Consider the following 15,958-nt stretch of genomic DNA (forward strand, 5'->3'; position numbering starts at 1 on the left):
AGTACAACATTTTAAAAACTTAAAATCATTTTCATCCACTCAAATAAACAATAGCCACTTAATATGCATGGCCATTGGCCACTATCAAAGTATATCAGAAATCTCTGGTGGACCACAACTTTAAATTCTTGTGGTTCCATAGATAAAACCACAATCTTGCTAGCCAATCACAATGAAGTAAAAGATTGTACCTAGATAGCATTTGATCACCAATCTAACCCAAAAACATATTATAAATCAACTTAAACCACAACCAATATTCATAACTCATACACTCCTACAGCCACAACTTCTAACTAAACACACCACAATGGCAGCTTCCACGATGGCTCTATCCTCTTCTTTTGTTGGTCAAGCGGTGAAAACCGCACCAACCGGTTCCGAAATCATTGGAAATGGGCGGATTTCCATGAGGAAAACCAGTGCAGCTAAGAAAGTTGCACCATCTGGGAGCCCATGGTATGGGCCCGATCGTGTTAAGTACCTGGGCCCATTCTCTGGTGAGGCCCCATCTTACCTCACTGGAGAATTCCAGGTGACTACGGTTGGGACACTGCTGGGCTCTCAGCTGACCCAGAGACCTTCGCCAAGAACCGTGAGCTCGAGGTGATCCACTCCCGGTGGGCCATGCTTGGGGCCCTCGGGTGCGTGTTCCCCGAGCTCTTGGCCCGTAACGGGGTTAAGTTCGGTGAAGCGGTCTGGTTCAAGGCTGGAGCCCAGATTTTCAGTGAAGGTGGTCTTGACTACCTTGGAAACCCGAGTTTGATCCACGCCCAAAGCATCCTAGCCATATGGGCTACTCAAGTGATCTTGATGGGTGCGGTTGAGGGCTACAGAATTGCTGGTGGCCCACTTGGTGAAGTGGTTGACCCACTTTACCCTGGTGGTAGCTTTGACCCATTGGGCTTGGCTGATGACCCTGAGGCTTTTGCTGAGTTGAAGGTTAAGGAGCTTAAGAATGGTAGACTAGCCATGTTTTCGATGTTCGGGTTCTTTGTTCAAGCCATTGTGACCGGTAAAGGACCGTTGGAGAACCTCGCTGACCACCTTGCTGACCCTGTTGCCAACAATGCTTGGTCATATGCTACAAACTTTGTTCCCGGAAAGTGAGATTGAAATGAGTGTGTAATTTGGAAAACTTGATTAATGCCAACATGTTTGTGAATTATTAATTAGTAATATATGGTTTAATTTTGTGCATTTGTGTTATTTGTGTTAATTTACCTTGACTAAATTGACTATCGATTACAAACATACAAAAACTGCTAGCACCGAATAATATTTATTATAGACTAGTGTCAGTCTCAAGCGTTGAGACTGTAATTCGACACGAATTTGATCGGTTTCGGTTGCGTGTGTTATTGTACCGGAACTAACACAAAAAATAAAACAAAAAAAATAAATATTGATGTGGACCAATGGGCGACGTCAGTCAGTAAAACTCGATCATTGGTAATACCCAACTGTTATTGACCCAAATTTGGTCGGTTCCCGTTATGTTCATTACAGCACCGGAACAAAAAAAAAATAAACATTCGGTTGGATTTTGATACGTTTGTTACGATACCGAACTAAAACAAAACGCGGTGTGTTTAAGCGATCTGGTCGGTTTCCGTCACGTTCGTTACGATACCATAACCAAAACAAAACTGATTTTCAATCGATTTTTGTTACGTACGTTACAGACCGAAACTATAACAAAAAACAAAATACCAACAATAAGGTGCCACGAAGTGACCAATGGAGACTTTGCGACTCCAAAGTTCTAAATTATTATATATAATAATAATGGGTTAATAGTGATACATTTCTCTCATAAGATTCCAACCCAAAATCTTTATGTCATTAATCCAACAAAACAAGGGAGTCTCATCCTGCCATAGAAACCGGGCCTCTTAACGGTCTCGAATAAGTATGCAACGGGTTAAACCTCGAAAATTCTATACTTTTGTTGATCTTGAACTTGTTAGCTATCGTAAATGTGGTGTCCGCGGTTCACATTCTCTATCGATTCGGCTCTGCATAAGGTCAGCAAGTGATATCTTTCCCGAGTTTCCCGTGTCGAGTTGATCAAATATTGTGCATATTTGTAATATTTCTTTTTCTGTTACCTTTCCCATTTCCTTCAACTTGTATATCACATACTCAGCTTTACTGAAATCATAATAATATATATACAAAGTTAAACATCAATTACATAACTAACCTTGGTTTAAAAAAAGCGCGCTTGAGGCAAATTGAGGCAAGAAACGACCTAAGGCGAAACCCTCTTCGCCTTTGCCTACTCAATGTGACAATGTTTAAAAGACGAGAGTGAGGCACACTTTTAGGGAAAAAGCGTCTTTCGTACACATGTGGTTTTTATGCATCGTAAATGTTGCGCAACATGTTTTTTAAGGTTTACATGTAGGTAATTTATGTACTAAATCATATATAATGCTTATTTATAGTTAAATTTAAGGCCGGGATGCTAAAACCAATGATATATATGAAAAAATATATATGAAAAACTTGCGCCTCGTGTACAACAGGCGTTCGCTTTTGCGCCTTTCGCTTTTTAAAACCAAGTAGCTAACTAATTGTAAGTTTTTATTAATAATTTGACATTTGATCTTATTACCTTACAGAACCATTGTTATCAATATCAGCTGCAAGAAACTGTGCAACAGTAAGATCCTGACCAAGAACCCATTTAACCATCCTTCTATGCCTCCTATCAACCCGCGCTTCCGCCAAATACAAAAAGGCCCGAGCGACTGCAAGTGTCGAAACCAACAACCAAACACATGCAAAAACCCGACCAACAGCCGATGAAAAGGCTATATCCCCATATCCGACAGTCGTAACCGACATAACAGAAAGGTAACAACTATCAAGCCAACCGAGCTTCTCGACATAATGCAGCACCGCAACACCTAACCCGATACATAGCACCACAACCCCTAAAGCCAACCCGACTTTCGTCCTGATCCGCATCCTCCCTTTCTTGAAATCAATTATATATTCGGGATGATACCGCTTTTTCCCATTTGTTAATGAACTTAACAAGTAATTCTCTTGTAGATCAAGAACATAACTCACCATTGAACTAAGCAGAATATCAATAAACCCGAAACCAACTAACACGAACATAATCGAAAACAGCTTACTAACCGGTGTATCGGGTAGTATATCCCCATACCCAATGGTACACATTGTCACAATGCAAAAATACAAAGCATCAACAACAACATATGTTTCAGTCCCCATGAACTTATCTCTATTGTACCAATATATCACCACACCAAGTGACAAATACATCATCAACACTAAAGCCGATTGTCGAACAATCGAAGCCGAACCCAACTGAGGTGGGTTCGGCTTCGAAATCCTTTCCAAATCATTAATATTACAAATCGCAGGCGCGGTTTTCGACCTATGCAAATAAGTCTTCCTAATCTTGTAACCCTGACCAATTTGAATTTGAGTATCTTGATTCACATTCACTGAAGGTACTTGAATCGCTTCCGAACACGCGGCATTGAGCTTCGGTGAATAGATTTCGTTATCGTTACCGACGTTTAGATTCAAGGCGTCAACCATTATTGAAGCGGAAGAAGGTGAGTCGCGCGGTGAACCGAATATTAGCATGTCTTTAAACTCCATAGGAGTTAACGTGGGCGGGATCGCGATCTCATTCTGCTCCGGTAACGCCCGTGCGGGTGTTCTCGGAGCTTTTGAGTGAGACGGAAGAAGGGGTTCCTTTTCCATGCGACGCAGTTTGTTGACAGTTTTGTCAGATGTAACAAATGGGGTAATAATATATTTATTGGTTTACGAAACGGGTTTAAATAAAAAGGTTAAATAAATACATGGAATATTGTAAAAGCAATCAATCAATCAATCAATCAACAAGTGTTGTTATGATACATGCAAATATGAATAAGGGTACGTACAATATGATGATCTTAAGATGGGTTGTGTATGAAGATAAACTTTGGGAATAATAATAATGAATGAATGCCCTACGAATGAATGCTGGGACACGATGATATCACGGGGAGAAACAGAGTGTAAATTGAACCGCCAACGATGATATTACGTCAAGTTTTTATTTTATTTGGTTTGAGTGGTTTACATAAGTAGTTCTTATACTATTTATTGTTTGTATAATTAGTCCTTTATCTGTTTATTGATCTGCAAATGTAGTTTATTAGTTATCTATGGGTGCAAACGAGCCGAACTGCTCGCGAATTACGTGAGATCGGCTCGTTAAAAAGCTCGATTGAGTTGAGCTTAATTGAGCTCGAGTCCGAGCTCGAGTCTAAAAGTAAGCTCGTTTAATAAACGAGCCCCGCCCGAGCTTCACTTATCGAGCTCGAACCAGCTCGCGAGCCTAAACGAGCATGTCATTTATATAAGTTTTTTTAAAATATATATTTAATAATTATTAAGTGGTATATATAATGTTATAAAAAAATAACTAAATAATATGTATTATCTGTACATAATGTTATAATTGAAAAAAATATAAAAAAGTAATTATAATTATATAAAAAATAATTAATAAATAGCAAACGAGCCGAGCGTAAGCTGAGCTCGGGCTTTGAAAATAGATCTACTCACGAACCGAGCTCGAGCTCTATGTAAATTAAACGAGCCGAGCTCGAGCCTAGTCGAGCTCGGGCTCAGCTTGACTCATTTGCACCCTAATGTTTGAGTCATACGTAACGTTGGTATCTCACAATTTGAAACATCTTATTAAGGACTAAATTGATTTGGAATCGCGAACGTAAGAAAGTGTTGGAACTCAATAGACGGTGTCATACAATGATGGTTGGCCGCTGTCTACCAAGGCCGACCTTAAGGGTGTGACGAGTAAGCAGTAAGTCATACATGGGCGCAAAATTTTTTCCCCCTTGTATTACATGCTAGTTTATTTCATCATATCATCATCATCATCATCGTACTCAGTATATCCCACCAATAGCAAAACTATGGTAGGGTCTGAGGAGGGTAATATGTAGACAGTCTTACATGCTAGTATATTTAATTGTTACATTTAATATTTTATACTTAAAAGTAGGTATGCAAGAGCTGGTAAGACCTTATCCGCACTATATGCGAGGTTATAGGTTTAAAACTTAATAACTACATGCTTTTTTATTCCCACCCGGCCCTTTTCCAATTGCGATTTAGCCATGTCATCAGAATTAAGCAAATACGACTTTCAGCAAGGCTGTTTTATTCAAGTGTAGACTTAGGCAAGAGTTATCCATCGAGTTTCTCATTCTTTTCTCCTTAAATATCCATGTCCCGATTTTACTGGTTGTACAAGGTCTCCAAAATATATATTCTATCGAATGATATGGTAATCTGCTAATCTGCTATCAACAACTAAGTACCGGTAAATAAGTGTGGATTGAAAAATAAGCTCTAATAACTATTATGTATATATGAAAGTATCGTACACTTGTTTTCAATCCCAATTAACCTTTTTCTTTTTGTGAACCATATTCAAGAGTAAATATATTTTCAATCCCAAATACCTTTTTTTTTTTGTACTGAACCTTATTCAAGAGTGCCTATCCAATTGCATTCGGCTTAATTTGTGGCATGACTTAGCGATGCAGGCATTTGAAAAGGTTGGTGAAGGTTTTCACAAAGTAAAAAAGAAGCTAAATAAATAGTTAAACCAAAAAAGAAGAAGGTCAAAGATAAAATTATAGGAACAAATGAATCAAAATTAATACAAGAGATAATGATTGAGTTTGTAGATATATTTGTTAAAGTTCAAGTTTATTTATTATGCGTTTAAATATTATCAGGAATTAGAGTTGGAGCAGGAAATATGTTAAGATTAGTATAAATAAAGGTGTGAGGTTATTGTAATTTGGCTGTTTTTAGTTTTTTTAATAATATTGAAAGAGCCTTGGTGAGTTACCACAAATATAACGGTATTGTTCATCTTGCTTAATACAATTAAGTCCATTGTTAGTTCGTTCATCGTTGCTTTGTAATGTCTTTCCTCTCAAAACGCAAATGAGTTTTAAAAATTATCTTAAATAACGACTGGCACAAATCTGGTTATACGTTGAAATTTGTTGTAAAACATGTTCATTTCGTCAAGCATATTAGTTGGAAATTTAATGAACTCAAGTTATGTTTTTGCCTTCTGGTAAAATTAGTTCCTCCGACTTGTATGTGTTCTAGTTTTAAATTTTTTATTTTACCTTCGAATTACAAAACAAATTTTATGATGACCATAGCTCAAAGTAGTAGTTGTTATGTAATTTGAAGCTAAAATAAAAGTTAAATTTTACAATACACCTGATAACAAATCGTTAGTAAATGAGATTACAAAATATTCGAAACAGGGATTATATGAGGATACGACCCTTTTACTAAAGAGTTTCACTTTCACTTTTATGCCTGATTGTTTAGATTATTATTTTTATTTATATTTAATTAATTAATTCTTTAGATATCTTTGCTAACTTGAATGATGGGTGCTTCATTGATAGGAAACAATGACCACATGCTTGAAAATGTGGATGTTTAAACTTTTCATATAAATTTATAAATTAAACATCTCTTTAACTTCAAAATGAATATCATAATCAATTTATAATGCAAAAATTTGGCTACAATACTCGGGAAAATGGTTACCTTTTTTTTTGAGGTGGATGTATGGTCTATGGAAACAATGAGGTTGTATAATTCTAAATTAATCATTTATATATACACAATAACCTTATTTGTTATCTACATAGTCATACACATGGTTTTCTTAACGAACTGATGACTATGAAGCTAGTTAAAAGTCTAACATGGATAACACACTTGCATATTTAAAATACTATGGATAAGTCATAAGTAAGAGTTCATTTTTTTATAACATACAACAAAAATGTTTCTTGTCCGGTTATTCACTGAAATGAGGTTAGACTCCGTTAGGAAAAAGTTGACAAAAAAAAACCCTAAATTAATACCGACCAATATGCCAAAAACCCTAAATTTATAATGATTTCATCACGTTCTTATCAAATGCGCTGACATGTTGTGACACGCGGGTGCATGTATTTTCTCACGACATGATAAGTCATACATCACGCTACAACCGAATTCAATTTTCTAAACAGACCTTCCCTATATCATGGATTTCGCTACTTACCAAGGACGGGATCCACATGTTGTGTTTTTAAGTCAAACGTCACCCCAAATGTATATATTTGATTCTTCGAATATTATATTAATATAAGTAGAGGTAAAAAAAAAAACGAATCCGAAACCCGACCCGAAAAAATACCCAGAACCGGTTTTTAATATCCGAACCCGTACCTGACCCTACCCGTACCCCCATGGGGTACGGATAAGGTATGCATTTTAGTACCAAAACCTTTTACCCGAAACCGGGTTCGATTTATACCCGGTAATACCCGAAAACCGGAAACAGTTCCAAACCCGAAACCGGGTTTCCCCAATACCCGAAACTGGGTTTTTCAAATACCCGATCTATACCCCTAAAAGTGCAACCATTTGAAAAATCTAATAATACCCCGGAAAAGGCCCCCAAAAAACCCAAAAATAGGGTTTTTTCAATACCCGGTTTTAAAATACCTAGTTCTATACCTTGACCGAACCCAATGCATAGGGTATGGTTTTTAGAAACAAAACCCATACCCGTCCTGGGTATTGCTAATAACCGATTTTCCAATACCCGGTCATACCGAAGAAGCTGATTCCACATCCGAACCAGGTATTCAAAAAACCCGATTTGTTCGCCTCTATTAATAAGTAATCAAAATAAAAAAAAATAAAAATAAATTTGTTTTGTATGGGTCGGCCCAATCATCTTAACCCAATAAAAAAGCCTTTTAACATAAAACAAACCCCCCCAATTCAAACCCTAATTAACTTTTTCATATTCATCACCGCCTCAATATTCAACAGCAAACAGATTCTGAAAATGAGTTACAAGGTTGTTATAACATTTGATTAATTCACATGTGTTTTTTATTCCATTAACCTTAAATTGATTGTTTGTTTGTTTTGTTGTTTGCAGTTTCATCAGTTTCAGGTTGTCGGCCGAGGCTTACCGACAGAAACCGATGTGAACCCGAAGATCTACCGTATGAAGCTGTGGGCCACCAATGAAGTCCGTGCTAAAAGCAAGTTTTGGTACGTGTTATTATTATTATTATCATTATCATTATTATTTATTTATTTAATGATGTTCAAAATTAGGTACTACTTGAGGAAGCTAAAGAAGGTGAAGAAGAGCAATGGTCAGATGCTTGCCATTAATGAGGTAATATAATATGCAAATGCATTTTTATATGTGATAATAGAGAGATTTATTATTTAATTATTAGGTTTTAGAGAATGAATAGTAGGGTGTAGATGAACACGAGCCAAAAATAAGCTTGTTTAATAAACGAGCCTAAGCCTACTATATATGTAACTAGGTTAAAGCCGTGTAGTATACGAGTATTTTGATAAATAATTATTGGTAATTTGAATTTTTTAAATAAACAATTAATTATAATTTATATGTTACTATAGTAGTTCAAAGTATAGTATACGAAAGTATGACATTTGGTACAACCTACAAATCAATATTAAAATGGTTTGATGATATAGTTTTGGGGTGTAAACGTTGAAGCTGCTTGTGAGCTACTCGAGAGCGGCTCATAAAAAAGCTTGATCATAAAAATAAGCTTGTTTATTAGAGTAGTCCGAGCCAGAGCTTCACTTATCAAGCCTGAGCAGGCTCGTGAGCTAAATTGAGCCGATTATGTATATAATTTTTATCATTTTATACATATATTTTTAAAAGTCTCTTTTCAATATTTATATATAATTATGAGAAAAATAACTAAATATGATATATAATGTTGTATAATCAGAAATATAAAAATTAATTAATAAAATGTATATAATTTTTATTTAATACATATATATTTTTTATAAGTCGTTTTTTAATATATATAATTATGAGAAAAATAGCTATATATGAAAGATAATGTTATATAATCAGAAATATAAAAATTAGTAAATAACCAAGCTTGAAAAAATATTTACGAGCTTTATTTAACACACATTTTTCTAATATATATAATTATGAGAAAAATAACTAAATATGATGGATAATGTTATAAAAACAGAAATATACACATTAATTTATAACCAAGCTTGAAAAAAATACCCACGAGCTCGAGCTCTCTGTAAGTTAAAACAAGCCGAGCTTGAGCTTTAAGTAAGTTAAACAAGCCAAAATCAAGTCTAGCTGAGCTCGGGCAGCTCGGCTCGACTAGTTTACATCTCTAGTACTATATATAAATGATCTATGATTTGTAGAAAGCTGTCTTCTTGTCATGATAATCGTTTATGTTTGTGTTCTTTCTATTTGTTATGTTCATGGTGCTACCAGTTTTATTTAGTTTATATATTTTGCTTGTAACAGATTTTTGAGAAAAACCCGACAACAATCAAGAACTATGGAATCTGGCTAAGGTACCAGTCAAGAACCGGATATCATAACATGTACAAGGAGTACAGGGACACAACCTTAAACGGGTCCATCGAACAGATGTACACCGAGATGGCATCCCGTCACAGAGTCCGCCACCATTGCATCCAGGTAATCAAAACCGCTACTATTCCCGCTAAGCTTTGCAAGAGAGAGTCCACAAAGCAGTTTCACAACTCTAAGATCAAGTTCCCATTGGTGTTCAAGAAGGTTAGACCCCCAACTAGAAAGCTTAAGACCACATACAAGGCTTCAAGGCCCAATTTATTTGTTTGAGTCATTGACTTTTGCCTTCTGTTTTTGTCTTTACTCATTAAATTTGAAATTACATGTTGGTTACATATTTTGGATATTTGGTTGTTTTAATGGAGATTGGTATAATTGCATTAAGGATCATAATATGTCATGATTTTCATTTGCTTACATTATGATTCATATTAATTTGATATCTTCTTTAGATGGAATGCCAATAACATAAGACAAAAGTTTAACAATCCATTGAATTTTTTTTGTTACAACTATTTAATTTTACTTATTCAATACCAACTTATATTTTCAATACACACTTTCAAATAGACGTGCACAAATCGGATATTTTTTAAACCCGGAACCAGGTAGGAACCAGTTCCGAGTATGGTCAACAAAAGTCAAACCGGGTTCAGGTAGGAACCGGTTCCGGGTATAGTCGGGTATTTGACCGAGTTTTGATTGGTTCATTCGGGTTTTGATTGGTTTATCCTGTTCCAATTCCATCGGTTCCGGGTACGGCCTCAAGAAGAAATCCTATACCTGGTCCTACCTGCGGGTCGAGTATAGGTCAGGTACACCGGGTCGGTTCTGGAGCTGACTTTTTTGTGCACCTCTACTTTCAAACACTACAATGATATAGAAAAAGTACACACTCATGACTTTCATTTTGTCACATTATGATTCATGTGAATTTTATATCTTCTTTAGATGGATTTCATTAACATAACATAAAAGTTTAACAATCCATTAAAGTATCTTTTTTGTTTCGACTATATTTATTTTAATTAATCAATACAACCAATATTTTCAATACACACTTTCACACTACAATTATGTAGAAAAAAAGTAAAAGCAAATCGAATCGCCTTTTAGAAATAAGTTATCGTTTCGGTATAGCGATGAACATGTGTGTCTCCTCCACGGTAATAGTTGGTGAGATTGAATATCTGTTTAAAACTCTTGTCGTGAACATTGTACCTTATCAACTTCCCTGGAATTCTCACAACCATGAACGTGTCTTCATCCTTTTCACCTCTTACCACATCAAAGACGTCGAATTCATAATAATGGGGACTTGATGGATGTTGGTAACTATGAATCATTTCCGGGAAAGCACCTGGAAGTTCATCAAGCTCAACTTGAAACTTAACAAACCACCCTGAATGATCATTCAACATCTCATACACATTTAAGTGTAAACGGTTATCATTATTAGCGGTCTCTACTAAATGTAGGTGTCCTCTAGATTCCCCAAAGTACTTCGGTATTAGTCCATTGAAATAGCCTCCAGAAGAATCCACCTGCACCGGTAAGGGCAACTTTTGCAGCTGTTCATCATCGACTTTTAGGTACAAGGGATTGTGAGAAGACGGAGCCCAGTGAATAGCTCCGTTCCAATAAACTCCACAACGAAATAAAGTATAATAATTATCGGAGAAAGATTCACTAGAAATATTCCATTTCCCGGTATTGGATGAGTATATTTGAATCTGAAACAACTCCCCGTTAACCTCTGCATTACGAATACAAACAACTTTGTAGTGAACACAGTTTGTTTGATGATATGCTAGACCCATGAAACGGATAGTTCTACGAACATTTGGACCTCCTGGGACCGAAGGGATGAGTGCAAATTGCTTGGTGGTGGGATTAAATACATAGTATTTACGAGCACGTTGGTTTCCTCGATCGCTACAACAAAGTAGCAACCCGTTACAAGATTGCAGAATTCTGATACCGCAAGGATCAAAGCAGAAATCAAGACTCTGAAAAGGGGGAGGGTTTTGGTTTTCAACATCAAACGGGATATACATATTGCGAACAAAAAGGCCAGGAGATTTTGAAAGGTTGTCATATCGGAGGGTGAAACGCCTTTGACTCAATAGCCATAACCAGTGTTTGGATACAGACTTGAACCGGAGGATGGAGGTAACAGGGAGCCGTTGTAAGATTTCGGTTAAAAGGTCATCGTTGGAACCGATTAAAGTTCCAGACCAGGTCGATTGATGATCGGGATCCTCAATGGAAGCTTGAGAGAAGCAGGTTTTACGGGTGTTTTGGGTTTTTTGGATTTTGGCTCTGGTGTTCACCATTTTTTTGGAGTGATTTGGATTGTGTTGGAAGATGATGTGATTTAAGTAGTGTTCATTGAGAAAAGATTGCCATGGAAGCATATGAAAACAAGATTGTATTGGAAGCTTTGGCCAATACTTTCTTGCTGTTGACTTGAATCAGTCAACATTTCTAATAAATATAAATGTTCACCTAAATAAGTTTGACCAAGACTTGATAAGTATCATAAGGATGTTCTTGTAAATTGTAATACAATAATATAAACAATATATTTATCATCGAATTCAAACATCATATTTATAACCGCATACAAATAGCAAGGCTGTATTTAAAACACAATACAATAAGCAATTTATTTTATCATCAAATTCAAACATCATTTTTGTAAGCATCAATATTGTTAGATTCAGAAGGTGAGTTCAATTTGGACTCATTTCGAACATCTTTTCATAAGACATCCTTCATTGGTTTAACGCGTCATGAAGCTTGCAATCCTTTTGTACACTTTTAGTCTCATAAAGAATTGCATACAATGAGATATGCTTGCTTGACAGTTGAATACAATAACTGGCACAGACAAACAAGAACTATGAAAATAAAGATTAATTATGACGAGACCTGGAAGAACGATAATAACAACTAAATGCGCTTATAAGTTATAATAACACAGAAAAAGAACATGACCACGCGGTTCAAACAAGTTGATGAAAGAAATAACTAATTTCAAATGTAAGTAATTACATATTTTAGCGAGTCATTATCAAATATTTTTTTAAACTCTCATCTTAATAACAAAAGGCGAGCAGAAGGAATTGAAGACAAGATCGGCATATACCGATGAGATTCACTCCATCGATACATCTTGTCGCCAGGATAAACTGAATATTAGCTTAAAACTCTTGTGATGAAGATTGTACTTTATCAATTTCCCAGGTATAGATAACAAAATGAATGTATCTTCTTCTTTTTCACCTCTAACGACATCCATGATATTGAAATCAAGACATGACGGATTAAACATTCCGGAAGCCCATCAAGCTGTATCCGATACTTCACACCCCACCCCGAATGATCCCTCAACATCTCATACACAGTCAAGTGCAATTTGTAGAAAGGGGCCACTACTAAATGCAGATGACCTCTAGATTCCCCAAAGTACCTTATCTTGTTGTCCACCGGGTATTTCAACATTTGCATCTTTTCAAGCTCGATATTATAGCACAAGAGCTTGCCATGAGTAAGAGCCCAATGAACAACTCCATTCAAGTAAACTCCTTTTCGAATGACGCACCCACTCGAAATAGAAAAACGTTCAACTGATAGCTTCCACTTTCCTGTATCAGACGAGTAGACATGAACTTGAAACGCATAAGGTAACCAGCTGACGCGAACAACTTTGTAGTGAAGAAAATCTGTTTGATGAAATGCAAGGCCCATAAACATTAAGGTATCCTGGTCCTCGGGGACCGATGGGATGGTTGCAATAATCTTGGTGGTGGGATTATATACGTAATATGTATAATATATGATCATCTCCACTACGGCAAAGAAGTAATCCATTACAAGATTCCTCGATGAAACCACAAAAGGATGGAGCACTTCGGTCTTCAGAGTCAAACGGAGTAATCCATTACGGCAAAGAAGTAATCCATTACAAGATTCCTCGATGAAACCACAAAAGGATGGAGCACTTCGGTCTTCAGAGTCAAACGGAGCATATATATCGCCAGCAAAAAGGCCAAGAGATTTTGAAAGGTTATCGTACTGGTGGGTGAAATGTGTGTGAGTTAAAAGCAATCGCCAGTGTTTAGATACGGATTTGAAACGAAGGATGGAGGTAACGGGGAGACGGATAAGGATTTCGGTTAAAAGGTCATCGTTGGAACCAATAAAAGCTCCGGATTGCTGATCGGAATCCTCCATGGTTATCTTGATTTTGTCTCTTGTATTCATCATGTTTTGGAGATCGTAGGGGACAATATGTTGGGTTAATTTAGGAGGCTATTCGATATATATATAATTATCGAATGAAGAAGAGAGAGTGGGCCGGGCCAAGTTAGAAAGCCTCAAAACTTCTAGCTTGTTAAAGAAAACACCCATAATTAAAGGATCAAGTAATTTTATGATTATATTTTTGGTTCATTGTTATCAGGAGCACAATATTTTGTTTCCATAATTCCTTGTATTTATTTACTATTATATATCTCGCAGGCTTCCTTTGTAATCAATCAATTATTAAAGAATAAATAAAATAGAATATGAACGTTACAATAATACATCATAAACTTTGTAGCCGAACTGAATCGTTGACACTGACCATTCATAGTTAGCCAAATCAAATAAACCATTGTTTGTGTTCTTGAAACGAACAAGTTTACCTTAACGAACAAACACGAACAAGAAATTTCGTTTGACTAAGTGCTTGTGAACCGTTCACTTGTCTAATAAAAGCTTAACGGACGAACATGGACAACGGCATGTTCGGTTCGGTTTGTTTACAACCTATTTATACAGATTTTAGGTTTTTGAGAATGAATAGGTGGTTTGCTAACCAATGGATCGGGTATTAATAATAGGTTGTTAAGTGAAGAAACACTAAGTGACCCCGGGCAGATTACAGATAATCTGGGGGTTAAATAGATGTTTCCCACGAGGGGTTATGTCCGGCAAAGATGGTTCTTCTGGTGACCTGCAAAACAGACACCGTGAGCTCGTCACTTAGAAGGGGGGGGGGGTACCTCCTTGTGACCACCCTCCGGCGTGAGAATCAGACTAGATTGCTCTTGAATATAAGTGTATATTAAGAGATTGCTAGAAAAGATAAGATGTGATAAGGTAATGTAATGTGTCCATACCATTTCAAGGTGTTGGAGTATTTATAGCCGAAGGTAGGTTCCAAGCAGGTACAGCCGGCTGAATAGTATTCCTGTTCTGCCAACTGTGGGCTACGCACGTGCCATGCTGGTGGTTGGTGGGTAGGCAGCGGCTGATAGTGACCAGACCGGCTGTGTACTATTCCTGTTCCACCAACTGCAGGCTATGCACGTCCTCCGACAGGTTGGTGAGTAGGCAACGGCTGATAGTGACATACAGTACAAGAGCGTGCTGCTCGTCATACTGTTGTCAGTGAGCTGTCGTATCTTTGGTCAAATCTTTTGTCCATACCTCGTCAGGTACAGTACAAAAGATCCTCCAGTATCGTACGGACTGGCTCATTTGTGCGGGAGTGTTCCCGGCTTTGTGCGGGAGTGTTCCCGGCTTGCTCACTTCTTCTTCAGGTGACATTACTAAATTATTTAAGAGTTAAGTGCCTTGTGCGTGTAGCCTTGCTGCGCGGGTAGCCTTCTCTGATGGCTAGTATTCGTTGCTGCGGGAACAGGCGGAGTACGTCGACCATTGGGAGGCTTTTCCTGCTGGAACAGCTTGCGTACTGCGCGTAAGGACGTCACGTCTCTGAGCATGGTGGGTCCTGCGGATCCAGTTGGTTTCTGCGCAGACGTCTCTTCAAGGTGAGTCTTGCGAGTTTAGCCTTTGCGCAGACGTCCCTGTTGAAGGTGAGTCTTGCGGGTTCAACTGCGCAGACGTCCCTCTTTGAGGTGAGTCTTGCGGGTCCAACTGGGCTCTGCTGGGACCTACCTCTTCAAGTCCCCCCAGTCCAATGTTCTTCTCATGAATTGTTAATAAGTGAGGTGAACTTTTGGACTTAAGCAAAGGGTTTTGAAAGGGGTTTAGTTTTAAGGTTTTTCATGGGGATTCTTCCCGCGGAAGTCCTAATGTCACGTGCAGAAATTCCCGACTTTTCTGCTTGATCTTTCGGTATGATGTGGGTAGGTCTGTAACCTCCTCGCAAGTCAGGAGCGTTGAGTTCCACTTGTATAGATTCTCCATGAGGTTTTGGTAGTTTTGAACATAGTGATCAATTATGTTAAAACAACCAATTCCATCTTGGAGCTTCAAACAATCTAGTTCTCGACGTTCCCGCTATGCGGGGTTGTTATTCCCGTTTCCGCAAGCATGGCCCAGAAGATCCTTCTTGGTTTCAATTCCGTGCGGAGTGCTAGGTATGTGAAGGGTTTCGCCTTGACACTGTACCCGCACTCGTCTTATAGTTACTTTACTTCCAAG

At 37.4% G+C, this 15,958-nt stretch overlaps 4 protein-coding genes and 1 pseudogene across 4 annotated transcripts; 2 read left to right on the forward strand and 3 right to left on the reverse strand.

Annotated features, from left to right (window-relative positions):
- The first annotated feature begins 246 nt into the window (after window positions 1–246).
- Window positions 247–1,200, forward strand: LOC143611415 (chlorophyll a-b binding protein 16, chloroplastic-like; annotated as a pseudogene).
- A 770-nt stretch (window positions 1,201–1,970) lies between these two features.
- Window positions 1,971–3,750, reverse strand: LOC143611424 (two-pore potassium channel 3-like). The gene is made up of 2 exons (XM_077085624.1): window positions 2,621–3,750; window positions 1,971–2,154 (listed from the first exon to the last, which is right to left on the reverse strand). Exons 1-2 carry the CDS (start codon window positions 3,748–3,750, stop codon window positions 1,971–1,973), a joined length of 1,314 nt encoding a protein of 437 aa, XP_076941739.1.
- A 4,149-nt stretch (window positions 3,751–7,899) lies between these two features.
- On the forward strand, window positions 7,900–9,812 carry LOC143611419 (large ribosomal subunit protein eL20y-like). The gene is made up of 4 exons (XM_077085620.1): window positions 7,900–7,960; window positions 8,045–8,160; window positions 8,227–8,290; window positions 9,446–9,812. The coding sequence occupies exons 1-4, from the start codon at window positions 7,949–7,951 to the stop codon at window positions 9,785–9,787; spliced, it is 534 nt and encodes a 177-aa protein (XP_076941735.1). The 5' UTR covers window positions 7,900–7,948; the 3' UTR covers window positions 9,788–9,812.
- Window positions 9,813–10,616: 804 nt separating this feature from the next.
- On the reverse strand, window positions 10,617–11,855 carry LOC143611422 (F-box protein At5g07610-like). Its single transcript, XM_077085623.1, has one exon. The coding sequence runs from the start codon at window positions 11,851–11,853 to the stop codon at window positions 10,630–10,632; it is 1,224 nt and encodes a 407-aa protein (XP_076941738.1). The 5' UTR covers window positions 11,854–11,855; the 3' UTR covers window positions 10,617–10,629.
- Window positions 11,856–12,754: 899 nt separating this feature from the next.
- LOC143611416 (F-box protein At5g07610-like) lies at window positions 12,755–13,756 on the reverse strand. The gene has a single exon (XM_077085618.1). It carries the CDS (start codon window positions 13,754–13,756, stop codon window positions 12,755–12,757), a length of 1,002 nt encoding a protein of 333 aa, XP_076941733.1.
- Window positions 13,757–15,958: the final 2,202 nt, after the last annotated feature.

Source organism: Bidens hawaiensis, unplaced genomic scaffold, assembly GCF_021521415.1.
Source record: "Bidens hawaiensis isolate Kalapana, Puna unplaced genomic scaffold, B.hawaiensis_p1.1 tig00031108_1, whole genome shotgun sequence".
Lineage (NCBI taxonomy): Eukaryota > Viridiplantae > Streptophyta > Magnoliopsida > Asterales > Asteraceae > Bidens > Bidens hawaiensis.

Bases quoted from the DNA above. Each gene is read 5' to 3' on its own strand.
- LOC143611424 (XM_077085624.1), bottom strand. From the start codon at position 3,750: ATGGAAAAGGAACCCCTTCTTCCGTCTCACTCAAAAGCTCCGAGAACA. The intron at 2,155-2,620 runs GTAATAAGATCA...TTATGATTTCAG, and splicing joins GATAACAATGGTTCTGTAAG to TAAAGCTGAGTATGTGATAT.
- LOC143611419 (XM_077085620.1), top strand. The intron at 8,161-8,226 runs GTACGTGTTATT...GTTCAAAATTAG, and splicing joins CGTGCTAAAAGCAAGTTTTG to GTACTACTTGAGGAAGCTAA. The intron at 8,291-9,445 runs GTAATATAATAT...TGCTTGTAACAG, and splicing joins AGATGCTTGCCATTAATGAG to ATTTTTGAGAAAAACCCGAC.
- LOC143611422 (XM_077085623.1), bottom strand. From the start codon at position 11,853: ATGGTGAACACCAGAGCCAAAATCCAAAAAACCCAAAACACCCGTAAA.
- LOC143611416 (XM_077085618.1), bottom strand. From the start codon at position 13,756: ATGGAGGATTCCGATCAGCAATCCGGAGCTTTTATTGGTTCCAACGAT.